General features: G+C 46.6%; 3 protein-coding genes across 3 annotated transcripts; 2 read left to right on the forward strand and 1 right to left on the reverse strand.

Annotated features, from left to right (window-relative positions):
• Positions 1-962: 962 nt before the first annotated feature.
• Positions 963-5915, reverse strand: PolrMT (mitochondrial RNA polymerase). Its single transcript, XM_017166465.3, has 8 exons — positions 5586-5915; positions 5369-5512; positions 4920-5310; positions 4685-4843; positions 3875-4625; positions 2679-3821; positions 1387-2609; positions 963-1324 (listed from the first exon to the last, which is right to left on the reverse strand). The coding sequence occupies exons 1-8, from the start codon at positions 5764-5766 to the stop codon at positions 1195-1197; spliced, it is 4122 nt and encodes a 1373-aa protein (XP_017021954.1). The 5' UTR covers positions 5767-5915; the 3' UTR covers positions 963-1194.
• A 1279-nt stretch (positions 5916-7194) lies between these two features.
• Positions 7195-8179, forward strand: LOC108074446 (very long chain fatty acid elongase F-like). Its single transcript, XM_017166487.3, has 2 exons — positions 7195-7395; positions 7453-8179. The coding sequence occupies exons 1-2, from the start codon at positions 7195-7197 to the stop codon at positions 8017-8019; spliced, it is 768 nt and encodes a 255-aa protein (XP_017021976.1). The 3' UTR covers positions 8020-8179.
• A 103-nt stretch (positions 8180-8282) lies between these two features.
• LOC108074388 (uncharacterized) lies at positions 8283-12885 on the forward strand. The gene is made up of 7 exons (XM_017166413.3): positions 8283-9456; positions 9700-10160; positions 10219-10413; positions 11266-11399; positions 11488-11998; positions 12116-12532; positions 12649-12885. The coding sequence occupies exons 1-7, from the start codon at positions 8283-8285 to the stop codon at positions 12784-12786; spliced, it is 3030 nt and encodes a 1009-aa protein (XP_017021902.1). The 3' UTR covers positions 12787-12885.
• Positions 12886-12977: the final 92 nt, after the last annotated feature.

Raw genomic sequence — 12977 nt, forward strand, 5'->3', positions numbered from 1 at the left:
AACGAAATAAGAAAATACCTTAATAATAGCTTATTAATAACTAAAAAAAAACGAAATTATAAAATATAATAACAAACTAATTGATTCTCGAATAAAGTTAGAAGAAAAAATTACAGGATCAGAAATTTAATTTAAATAATTTGCATTAAAAAACATTTAATGAGGTAAACAACAAATAAGTTATAAATAATTTATAAAGTCTTATTCAGCACCATGGTTTCTTTAGTTTTTTAGCTTTTAGTTCTTTATTTCGAGCTTTACAAATTAGAGATTTGACTAGCCTCCCTCCAAATATTAAATATAGGAATATTTTCAATCCTACTTCATTAAATCAGCGAATTTTCTAAAAGAATATGCACAATTTTTTTTATTAGTTTTTAAAGAAATAACTTTTACAATCTGACAATAGTAAGCTGCTTTTAATTCTGAGTGTACTATACAATAGTCCACTTGCGCTCTCTCAGTACCCATCGACACTACGTGGACGGTCATCCACAGTGATTAGAAAAAATTAATTATTTAAATAGGTTCAATATTTGAAATTTGGTCAAGTAAAAGTAAATGTAAGAATTTAAGGTATTTATAGATTGTTTTTAAAAAGAAACGTGCTCAAAATAAATACAAGAGTAATTATATGTTGGCCGCACAGATGTATAGACTTGATAGCTAAAATCCACAATGTACAAGCCAACATTTAATTAAACAATCGTTTTATTGCACGTATACACGCGCAGCCACACACGCCAAAAAAAACCATGAAAAACTTGTAGGCAACCAGCAAACAAATAAAAATAAAATGCTATTGAAATAAAATAAAATTAAATACACAATCCATCACAGGGCATGAGAGCAAACATGTCTTTTTCCCTAATTCGAATTTTAATAAAAACGTTGTGATACTTATATTATGTTGCCACATATAATTTCCCCTGGAACCCTTTACACATGTGAAACTCCAAATCTATATTTTCGTTTGCTTTTTAATAATCAATTTCATGTAATCAATGGTTAAGAAATCACATTCGGCGCAAATCCTTTCGCCTTTATAGTTTTTGTATTCAGTTTCCATATTTTTGTATTAAAAGCCGAATTGGTAAACAAAAATTCAACAGGTGGGTGTATATTAAATAAAGCTAATGACTAAGATTAAGTTAGGCACTGTCCGATTTGCATGTTTAGTGTCCGGAGGCATTCCTAACTGAAGAAGTACACAGAGTCCAGTACGTTCCGCAGGTCGAAGTCCCCCTTCTGGGGCAGTTGCTTCAAAGTGCGGTTCAGCTGGCGCTTGGACAGATCCTCCACGGAGCCATCGTTGGTGAAGTCGCTAAGAACATAAAATGGTTGATTAACAACTGCGAAAGGAAATGCGAATAAATAAATACTCACGTGTCGTGGAAGCTGTAGGTGCGCTTCATGAACTCCGAGAGCTGCTCCAGGATGGGCTGCGAGTGCAGGGCCACAAACTGCTCCCGGCACATCCGATTCAGCTCCGGCACCGTGCTCGCGTGCGTCCAGAAGCAGTCGTGCACCGAGACGAAGGTTATGCCCTTCCGCTCGCAGTGCAGCGAGGTGAGCATCATGTGCGAGGAGTCCAGCGAGTGGATAAAGTTGGGCGGAAAGGCGTTCTTCTGTTTGAGAATGTTCGGTCTCTCGAACATGTCCATTGGCAGGTTGGCGGTAACCTTCAGGCCGGTGCGAGCTGTGTGCTTCGCCTCCTGGCGATTGTAAGGCTGCACCACTGGCAACCCCAGGGGCGTCACCCACTCCACGTTCTGGCTGCAAACGCCGGCAATGAGGCGAGCGCACTCCGTGAACCAATCTTGAATCTCTCTCGTGGACGTAAACATTTCTCGCAGGCTCTCGAAGGTCTTGGCCGTGAGGTATGTGGAGGCCGGCCACACCCAGTCCTTGGGGAAGTCGTCAATGTCCTTCAGCTGGCGTGCGATCTGCAGTCGTGCTCCGTAGCGGGTAACTCCGTATACCGTCGTCATCACGGTCTGCTTGATCACCTTACGACGCACGAACCCGGCTAGGGCTTCCGCCACATGCAGACCGTTCTGGGCATCGGCTTTCCTGCTCCGCTCCACCAGAGTGGCCACGGCACTGTACACATCCTGCGGGATGGCGGACGGCGCCAGATTGACACTGCAAGCACCCGCCTTGTCCCTTCCCAAGGCCGCATAATGCTGCAACCCGTTGCAGGAACCATCCTGGTGGATGGGGAAGCGGCTGAGGTAGGCGGCGGGATCCGGACAGCGATGCACCTTGGCTATTTCCATGCAGCAGGCCAGAGTTTGCCACGGTTCATCCGACTTGGCCCACCACTGGCGTCCTGTGAGCGGATTGTCCGCCGAGTCCAGTATCTCCGGCATGATCTCCTCCGCGTACAGAAGGCGCTCCCTCACCGAGTCCCGCTTCTTCAGACCCGTCAGGTTGATGCAATGCAGTTTGAGCCAGCTGAAGCCGTCCACTCCCAGTGGCTGGGCTTGATCGAAGATGAGCATAGAGCGGGCCAAGTCCGAGCCCAAGTGATTGAGATGCGGCGGCACGGGATAGACGCGTCCGCGGAAATCCATGTTGTGCGGCAGCCAGAAGACTTTGTCGCGGTACTGAAAAACAGGAGAAACAAATAGGGAAAATGAGTACAGATTTCGTTTAAGTTTCGCACAAATACTCACGTGCTGAGCCAGCGACAGCCTGTAAAGAGCATCGCACCACAAGCTGTACATTTCGGCCTGCTTCCTGCGGTGACCCATTTTATCTCGGAACTGCTTGGCGCGATCCGCATTGGAGGCAGCATTTCCATCGGCGTCCTTGGCCGGCAGCGTGGGCAGCTGAGGCAGAGAACTGGGCGGCTGGGGGACATCCAGCTTGGCGTCGCCACCATTCTGGAACACCTCAACAATCACATCCAACAGCTGGGTGTTCACCCGCCAGGGAACGCTGGCCAGCTGATTCAGAGAGTCTAGGGCAGGATACAGATGTTGCGGATTCGAGGCTCCAATGCGCTCCCATTGCTGGATGGCCTGGTGGGGCAGACGAATGAGCTCCGATTTGTTCAGCAGGTAGCCCCCGTTGTGGGGAGTACTCCAGGGCTGTGGGGGACACAGCATGGGCACCAGATTCGACTCAAAGGTAAGCGTCTGCTGGCGCGAAGCCCGCAGCAGTCTCGCCAGCACCGGATGTGGCTTGACCTCCTCCTTAACCAAGCGGCCCTGGTTACGGAACAGAGTGTAGAAGGCGGGCAACAGATTCTGGGGCTGGGTAGTCGTCTTGGACTTGCTCTTCTGCTTCCTCATCACATTGGCATCGATCTTGATGTCCCGCATCAATATGTTGTACAGGAAACGACCCACGCCAGTGAGGACATTGGATGGCCACGGCACCTCCGGCAGATCCATGCTTGGCCCACTCTCGCGCTGTTCGTGCACGAGGCGCTGCCACGCCTGCCGCGTGTTGTCCTGCGTCCTGCCGCTGTCCCACAGGTCACAGTACGAGCTATAGATTTCGCCCACCTTCTCCAGCGTGCCGTTGTGCTTCTTCTGCTCGATCTGGTAGCGTCGCTGCACCTTCTGGCCGAGTTCCTTGTACAACTGGCCCACCGTCGGGCTGAATGTCTCTGAGCCCTCGGCCAGCTTGTAGAGCTCCTTGATTAGGATGTCGGAAAAGTGCGAGGTGTCCAGGGTCTTCAGGTACGTATAGTAGGTCATAAAGCCATGTGGCTTGAAGCGGACCTGGGCCCGCATAGTATTGAGATCCCGGACAATGGCAGCAGAGATTTGCTTCCGCCAAGATTCCTCCAGCTCCTTCAGGCGCTCACGCTAAAAGAAAAGCATTATCTATCGGGTAACACACTTAGGAAGATCAAACTTACGCATCGTTCGGCATTGGCAAACTCCTTGGACTTCTCGATGGACTTGATGGTGATGCAGCCGTCCAGTTCTACCTTGAGCTGCTCCCGGGCGAGCTGCTCCAACTGGGCTTTGGTGTAGCCCAGCTTTGAGTTCATAATCGCATAGTCAGAGTCTCCTGCTGGCGCAGATCCTTCCACTGGCAGAGTGTGCTCATTCAGGTGATTCAGCAGCTCGTTGTCGTAGCCCAGCTGGGGTGGCACATAGACGGGGGTAAAGTCCGGACGAATTCGCCGAATGGCATCCAGGGCTATGTCTCGCTGATCCGCTACGAACTTGGAACGGTCCATAATTTGGTTCAGGCCGAATCCTTCGTCCTCCGCCTGTGCTATGTACTTGGCAATAGTTCGTTGATTCTCCTCGTCCGACTCCAGACGGCCCAGGCACTCGAAAATGGCAGCATAACTTTGTTCATTCAACGCAAGACCATCCTCTTTGATAAGCGGAAACAGCTCCTGAGACCGCTCAAAGAAGCCCTTGGCCGCATAACCGTGCAGCAGGATATTGTACAGATCGACGGTAATAAGGCCTTGGGACAGATGGGGCAGGGAACTCTTCCGTACCCTTCCGCGATATGCAATGATGGTAGACAAGGCACGACTCAGCATATTGGCCGACACGCAGACGTTCAGGTAGGTGACCAGGTTCATGTGCAGCGCCCTCTGCTTGGCCAGACGCTCCTGCTCCTCGTTGACATGAATCTTTGACTTAAAGCTGCCACAAGAATATATATAAAAATTTATGCTTAAATCTTTGTTAAAATCCAAGCTCACCGCTTTTTGGACTTGGCTGTAACTGCACTGGCTGCGGGCAAGACCACTGACGTTGCCGAAGACGGTCTGCTTCTCTCAAGAGGATTGATGTAGGGTTCGATGGCCTCAAAGGGATCGACAACGACCTCGGGATCTTCAGACGGAACCTTGGTACTCAGACTAAAAGGTGAAATGATTTTAAAGTAAAGAACTTTCCAGCGATAATGCAAGAGTTCTCTTCTATTACTCAGCTTACCCGAAGTCGGCTTCGTGACGTTCGTTCTCAAGGCTCTCGATGATGTCCCGAAAGTTGTTAAAACTCTTGAGGATGTTCTGGACTTCCTCGGGATTCGCTACCACCTGCTTGGTGTACTCATCCTTGCCAAAGAATAGCATCGGCCGGTCATCGTATAAGCCAGATTCCAGAACAGAGGCATCCAACGCCTCCATATCGATTTTTTGGTACTCCACAGGTTGCCGCTGTGTCGACTCCAGGGCGCCGCCCTTGCTCTTCTTGCTGTCCTTCTTATCCTCCCGCGCACGCCTCTCCAGAATCTGTAGCTGGGCTTTCTGTATGAAGTCGGCTAGCTTCTTGGACTTGAGCCGCTTCACCCGCGACCGGCGCTCGCTGATGGCCTGCTCGGTGACTGGAAAAGGTATACAGAATGATACTTTGATGCAAATTCTGGCTGGGATGCGACCTACCCTCGAGGAGCTCTACATATTTGGCGTAGCGCGGCTTGCGCAATCGCTTCTTTTTGGTCTGGGCCACTGCATCTGTCTGTGTGGGTATCGTTGTTTGTGTGCGTGCCGCCGTCGCCGATGTTGCTGTTGCCGCTGCAAGTGTCACTGAAATCGGCAAGAAAGCACATGTCTCGTTGAGAAACACCCATTAGGAGCTAGTATTTGTCATCGCTCTCACCAGCCGGCATTTGGCGGTATAGCATCTGATAATACTGCTGATAATGCCCGAAGATCGGAGGCGCAAATCCAGAGTTGCCGCCGCAGCCGCAGCACACTGTTGTTGTGTTGTGGGCGGTGGGTGGCACTCGCAGTGCCTTTTGCACCGCCGCCGCTCGATTTGCACTCAACAGACGATACATTTCGGGAAACTGCAGCTAGCGGCACGCTGTCCTCGCAATTCGCATCAAATTATCTCGTTTATCGGCTGTTTTCACACAGCTTTTGCTTGCATAATACACACGGCAACACACACACGACCTCGTCCAATTTGTTATTCATTCCTTCACGTGTGGCGGGCAATGTGGCCTTAGCTCAACAAAAACGGAGCGCATTTTCTCGTTCACAGCAAATGGTCACACTGATTTAAAAATTACGTTGGTAAAGTACGTATGAGAAAAAACGTAACCATCCCCCTTTATTTTTACTAAAAGCTTAGAACTAACATAGACAAAATAATTTTATATAATTTATATGGCATTATAATTTGGCAAATAATCGTACATTGGAACCAGTTTAGGAAAATGTATATAAAAAAAATAAACAAATTCTTCTCAGTGCAGCACATTGACGTAAGTTAAGAAAACGTAATCGTTTCTGCTATCGCAGCAGCTGGTCACACTAAATGGCTTTTAAACAGCTAATAACGCGCGCAATTCGAAAACTTTAAGAATCATGTGTCGTTAATAAATGATTAATTGATAATTCCTGCTCTTAACATTTCACACTAGCAGCTATTAAATTAATTAACTGGACCAACAAATCATCAACATCAGAATGTGCTCTTCCGGTTCACTGTTGACCTTGTTTTGCAAGTTCAATAAGCTTTTAATGTTAATACATATATGACGCCACAAAAAGGATTCAAGAACATCTGAAAAACTGCGAAAACTTGCCTGTCGCTGGAATATCGGTGAGTTCCTTTAACCGCATAAGGAACACCAGTAACTAGGATGGTTAGAAGCCCTAAAAAGCGAAGAGGTTGTATTGTCTCGTCAAGGCTTTGAGCTTTGCCAGGGAGCCAGCTGAGCATTTATAAGGCTATCTTTCCAGTAGCTGGAAAGCCAAAGATACGGAATCCAGTTCTATGGCAAAGCTACCAGTACCACTCAAAACTAAATTTAAATATTGAGAAGGCTTCTTCGCAGAGTATCCGCATGTTATATCCGCAACGAACAAGGGCACTATCAGGGTTCTTAAGTTCAGACCTTCATAAGAACCCGCCATACCTACATACAGCTAACTGCGTTATGGGAGACATGTGCATAAATTAATTCCAATTAACATATTTTGAATTTCCGAATTTGTAAGCTATAATGGGAAAATGCAGTATAGAGCCACTTGATTGCGTACGTACATATTGTACATGTTAAAAAAAAATAGTTTTTTTTTTTTGCAAGAGTTCAATGTTCGCCGAATTGAATATGGAAATCGTTGCGCTAGCGTAGTCGTCGGGCTTATGCGACACTGCGAATCAAGAATGCTTCTTCAGTACAATGCACGATTTAGTAGCCAAAGCACGTTTATAGTTAACGAAGGGAGACAAAGCCTTGGAGGTTTTTAATACGACGATGCTTACGCCAGTAGATCCTCACCAGATGGCATTTTTTGCCAGTATGTGGCCCACGGCAATAGTGCTGACCACCTACCTGGTGTTCGTCCTGAAGCTGGGTCCCAAACTGATGGCGCAGAGGAAGCCCTTTGAGCTGCGCGGCATGATCAAGGCTTATAACATCGTTCAGATCGTGTACAATATCGTTACATTTGTATATGTGAGTATCTCTTGAGCAACCCGAAAGGACTAAATAATCACAAGTCTCAATGAACAGTACGCACACTTCCTGTTCGTCCTGCGGCCCTACAACCTGCGGTGCATAGTTTCATTGCCCATGGACCACGAGTACAAGGATAGGGAGCGCCTTATCACAAATGTGTACACGATGAATAAAATCATGGACCTGCTGGATACGGTGTTCTTTGTGCTGCGCAAGAAGAACAGGCAGATTTCTTTCCTGCACGTGTTCCACCATGTGGTCCTGGTCGTACTTTCTTATGCGATTCCGACGCTATACGGCTTCGGCGGCTCCGTATTGCCAATGGCGTTCCTAAACCAGATCGTACATTCGATAATGTACACCTATTATCTACTGTCCTCCATTAGCCCCGCGGCCCAGGCGAGTCTCTGGTGGAAGAAGTACATCACCATCGTTCAGTTGATCCAGTTTGCTCTCATCATTCTTCAATGCCTCAACGTGCTGGTGCAGCCCAATTGTGATTCTCCGCGACCGGTGGCCTATGTGTTTGGATCCTTCTCGGTGGCCTTGGCCGTGATGTTCTCCAAATTCTACTTCAAAACGTACATTCAACCAAGCAGGAGGAAGTCGGAGAAATCTTAGACCAAGCAAAAATCAAACAATTGTTATTAGCATTAATTTGAAAAATAGGTGTCTCGCGTTAAAAAATAGCTTATGCATTTTGTTTGTTTATACTTACGTGGATACACTGCGGCTTGCCAGTTTTTGCATACATAATAAAATTATATGTATTATGCTGTGACATTGTGCTCTACGGATATGACAGCTTCGTCTGGTGTTTGCGTAAAAAGAGAGTTTTAATTCTGTTCAAAATACAATACACAATCCCAGAGTTTGACGAGAAAATGGCGACAAAAAAAGAAAAAGGGAAGATGGCCCCAGCGAAAGTTGAAAAGGATCTGATCCCCCATCCGCAGCCGCCAAACGTTTTTCTCTACATCCAACTGGCTAACATTAAAAACCTGCCGGTCACAGAATATCCGCTGGAGATTCACATCAGCCAGGCCGAGAGTACGATTGTGAAGTGCGAGGACCACTACAATATAGATGGAATTATCTTCGAAGCAGAGTTCCTCTCCAAGCCCACCTTTACGCTGATATTCCAGCAGGACAATGTGGATCGGATGAACCATGCTGCTGACAATCCGCTGCTGATCCAGTTGTACATGCACGTGATCCCGATGGTGCCGACCTTGGAAACGCAGGAGGAACTGTATTTCGAGGAAGAAGAACTGGAGGCGGACTTAGAAGTGGACCCGTCTCTGGACAGGATCATTGAGGAGGAAGAGTTGGTACCGATAGAGTCGGAAAGACTGCAGCTGCTGAGTGTGGGCTACCTCGACGTGATCAAATTGTTCGGCCACCGGCGGAGCATGATCAGCGAGGAGCTCTTCCTGTACCCCATGCCGGATGTGCCCAAAGAACTGCGCTCGGCCGTCCATTCGGAATGGCACCTGTATACTCTTCTGCCCATTGCCAAGGAGCTGACTTTCACCAACATGGCCTTCGTGACGTTCGAGAGCATCTATAACATGAAGGAGGAGTATATTCTGGACGAGGAGTCGATGAGCGTGCGACTAAGCTTTCGCCCAAGGGTGCCCGGCAACGACTCTCAACTAATACCGCTGGGCGAGTTCTGCCATCTGGAGCGGAAGATCATCTGCTCGCAGGACCCCCACCTAGTGTTTGAGTCCTTTTGCCGCATTACGGAAACGCCGAATGTCACCGGCTTAAAGTCCGCCATGCAGTTGGAGATGTTTAAGCTCTTCTCGGGACTTTCTTGCTCAGAAGGAATGACTGTGGCCTTTTCCGGCATCGATCGAAGCTTCGATGAGGCCCTTGTTTGTAACTCCTTCCACCGCTACATACTCACCCAGAAAATGGCAGATGTTCTGTCCTACGCCGTCACATACCAGCAGTATGTACTAGCTGTAGATGTTTTTCAAAGCACTGGATCTGGAAAGTCCCAAAAGGTTTTTCAAGGTGTCCTGGATCCGTCCATAATGGTCTTCCCGGGAGGTAGGTACAATACAGGTTATCCATGGGATATGCAAAGCCATGACGATAAATATAGCCTTATACATGTATTCACTATCAATATTTCTTATTTTACGGCTTTAAAAAAATTAATCTCCATTAATTTAAGAACAATTTTACACTACTATTTAAGGGAAAAATAGGGGAAACTCCTTAGTAGTATGGTTTATTTTGTTTTCAGTGCATATATATTAAATTCCTGCTTTTCCCTTTGTTTTGGAACAGTGCAAAACATGAGGTTCGCCGTCCAGCTGGATTATGTGGGAAAATTGAAGTCTTCAACCAAGGCCCAGATCCAGGTGGGCTCGATCAGCTCCAATCCTGCTCATCAATCAACGTTCGCCATCATTAGACTCTGTTTGCTGGCGCCGATCGGAGAGATCTACAACGAGCTGAAGGTGTTCCACGAGAGCTTTGTCATGCACAACCGACTGATATCCTGCCACCAACCGGACCATCAGAATAGAGTGATGCCACTGGCCACTATTCAACAAGAATCCTATGCCCGTTTCGACACCTTCATCCGCGGCTGCATCGGCGCTATTGTGGAGAAGAATGTGAGGCAAATAGAGGATCGCAAACAGTACTTCTGTTGTGCCGTGCAGAACCTCACAAACATCCTGATGAAAATCGTGGGCAGCGTATACAACACACGAATCCCTACTACGACGAGTGTGGAGTTTGCGGTCAGTAGATCCAGCGGCCCTTTAACTCGAATTCCTTGACCACTTCTCCATGCCACAGAACCTCTGCTCCTTGGTATATAATGAACTGGAGCCCCGTGTCTATTCCCTGGTGGAGCAGGCTGACAACGAGGGCTTTTACAGTTATGCGACCAGAAAGGATGTCCAGACCGCTCGGATCATCGACCACATGAACGCCATCAAACTGCTGAATACGGTGAACGATGAGCCCTTTGCGGCCCTCCTACTTGAGAAGGTTAGCTCACAGTTACTAACTTTCTTCGTAAATAACTAAGCCAAGAGCTCGACAGCCCTGATTAGTTAATTGGAAAAGTTGATCGATTGCCGAGGGAGTTTTTAATAGCAATCAGCTAGCAAGTATTACTAAGTGAATCGGTCACTGAGCTATTTTTAAAGGGTGTATGTAATGCTCTCCCAGGGTAATAACTCTTACTTTTTGTCGTACCTCAGTCCGGGTTCAACTATTACAATTTTGCTGATAGATAAAGTAATTGGTAAACAAAAAGAAGTTTAAACTAATATTAATGCTCTATTAATATGACCATTTAAACTAAATAAATCGGTCACTTAGCTATTTTTAATGCTCTCGGTAATATGTCTTACTTTTTGTCGTACCTATGTAGGTCCGGGTTCTGTCCTAAATGTTACAATTTTTGCTGACAAATAAAGTAATTAGTAATTAAATATATTGGGAACAAAAAAAAGTTTAAAGTAATGCAAATGCCATATTTATATGAGCATTTAATATTTTGTTTACGGAAGAAAGCACCTAACGATTCATACAAACCGGAAGGTGAATCGCTCGTTAATTTGATTAGACTGAAAGTTATGAATAACAACGACAAGAAATTACTCGACCCTTCCCGGTTTTGTATCAGTTATGAATGAACTGAAATCGGAAGTAAACAATTGATCATTATGACGTTAGAGTTTGTTATCTAATTGATTACATTCTCAATTCAACATAACTGGTTATGAATACCCAATGACTAAGAGAACAGTAGAAAAAAAGCCCTAAAGGATAGTCTTACTCAGAGATTTTCAGTTCTTGAAGCCTAAATAACACTCTTTATTTTCTGGTTTCCAGATTACCGGAGAGTTCCCTAGTGACGAAGGCTTCCATTTCTACATGCTTATCGCGCACATGGAGCGTGGCGAGTACGACAAGGCGAAGGCGTACTTCACCAAGAATCACATGGCGGACAACAACGACTATTTTGCGTAAGCAGCGACACATTGATATCGGCACTCCGATATAAATAGACACTATCTGTCACGGACTGATATCGACGACTTTCGGCATTCACAGGGGTTGGATTAAGTTGTACATCAACTACATGGACTCACGCGACAACCCGGAATCCGTCGCCGACTGCACCGAGTGTCTTCTGCGGAGCATAGCACTATACGCGGAGCTGCATCCGGACCAACAGGAAGCCTGGATTCTCCTGTACTGCTATTACAAGCAGTTCAATTACGAGCCCGGCTGCGCCTTCGCTCGCTGGCGATTCGAGGATCAGCGGGTGCGTAACCAGCACAAGTTTCCCCCGGCCCCGGAAAGCATGTGGAGCATCTTTCTCAACCTGGAGCCAAACTTTTCTTCGGCGAGGGGCTATCTCTTCTTCCAAGTCTTTATGAGGTTTGTGCGCTTGGGCCTCTACGAGTTTGCACAGATTGTCTTCGGTGCCGTGGAGCATCTATGCAGTGATGCGGATCGGTACATGATAAATACCCAGATAGCCGTCCTGAGAAACCAATTGGATGAAGACTTTAAGCTACAAAGTTTCGAATTCGGAGAGGATGATGCAGCAGACAAATTGGTGAATATTTCTCTACAAAAAGCTTAATGTTAAAGAATGTCATGAGTCTTCTTGCGTTACCAAATTCGAACGCTAATAAGAGTAATCCCCAATTAATGCTCAACTCCTTTCTTCTAGGCTGCCTTGAATGCACAGGTTAATGGAAATGTTGAGTATTCTCGAGGCAACTTAGAGGAGGCGGCTCTCTACTACCAGTGCAGCCTGACCCTGCCACCTGTGGAGGGAACCAAACGCGACTGCTTCCAGGTGAGCAAAATACGGCTGGGCTACATATCGTACGAGATGGGCAACTATCAGGAGTGTGTCCAGGCGCTGGACGGACAGTTTTCCGGCAAACTACTGCCCCTAATGTCGAACTATCTAATGGGAAAATCGTACTATAAGATGGACAGCCTGGACATGGCTCTCGAGTGCTTTGCCAACTGCACGCGGGTAGAGAGCCATATACCAAATGTTTGGGGATTCCTGGCGCTGATAAACTTGCGACTAGGCCAGAACTTTAAGGCAATAGAATGTTGGAAGTATGCGAAGATAGTAAGTGTACTCCCGAATGGGAGTAGATTTTTTTTATTTAATGTTTAGGAAAGATCATAAACAACTTTAATTACTGATTTGGCTCTTTGATATCTTATTTTCCAACCTCTTTTCAGGAGCCAACCTACAGCATCAATGACCAAATGATATTCGACGAACTGGAAGCCATCGACTATGACTCTGTCGATTTGTATATCGACACACCGGGGAGGATAACCGAGTATATCATCGAAGATGCGCAGAGCTTTCTGTGACAAGGATCAATCGTTTTATTTATATATGTATATATTTTTTGTGTGTTTTGTGTGGAGTGCGGTGAGTGCTAGAGAATCCATAAAAACAACGTCTCATGTGGCACTTCATGGCAGCTCTGCTGGTCTCATAATAGCTTCATCTGAGGCTGCGGGGCGCTGCGCCGGGTGAAAGTGGAACGTTGAGGGTCGGG

Source organism: Drosophila kikkawai, chromosome 2R, assembly GCF_030179895.1.
Source record: "Drosophila kikkawai strain 14028-0561.14 chromosome 2R, DkikHiC1v2, whole genome shotgun sequence".
Lineage (NCBI taxonomy): Eukaryota > Metazoa > Arthropoda > Insecta > Diptera > Drosophilidae > Drosophila > Drosophila kikkawai.

Coding starts and splice junctions, on each gene's coding strand:
- PolrMT (XM_017166465.3), bottom strand. CDS start 5,766: ATGTATCGTCTGTTGAGTGCAAATCGAGCGGCGGCGGTGCAAAAGGCA. Junction 5,513..5,585: donor ATACCGCCAAATGCCGGCTG/GTGAGAGCGATG, acceptor TGCCGATTTCAG/TGACACTTGCAGCGGCAACA. Junction 4,626..4,684: donor ACAGCCAAGTCCAAAAAGCG/GTGAGCTTGGAT, acceptor TTCTTGTGGCAG/CTTTAAGTCAAAGATTCATG.
- LOC108074446 (XM_017166487.3), top strand. CDS start 7,195: ATGCTTACGCCAGTAGATCCTCACCAGATGGCATTTTTTGCCAGTATG. Junction 7,396..7,452: donor ATATCGTTACATTTGTATAT/GTGAGTATCTCT, acceptor CTCAATGAACAG/TACGCACACTTCCTGTTCGT.
- LOC108074388 (XM_017166413.3), top strand. CDS start 8,283: ATGGCGACAAAAAAAGAAAAAGGGAAGATGGCCCCAGCGAAAGTTGAA. Junction 9,457..9,699: donor CATAATGGTCTTCCCGGGAG/GTAGGTACAATA, acceptor GTTTTGGAACAG/TGCAAAACATGAGGTTCGCC. Junction 11,400..11,487: donor GACAACAACGACTATTTTGC/GTAAGCAGCGAC, acceptor CGGCATTCACAG/GGGTTGGATTAAGTTGTACA.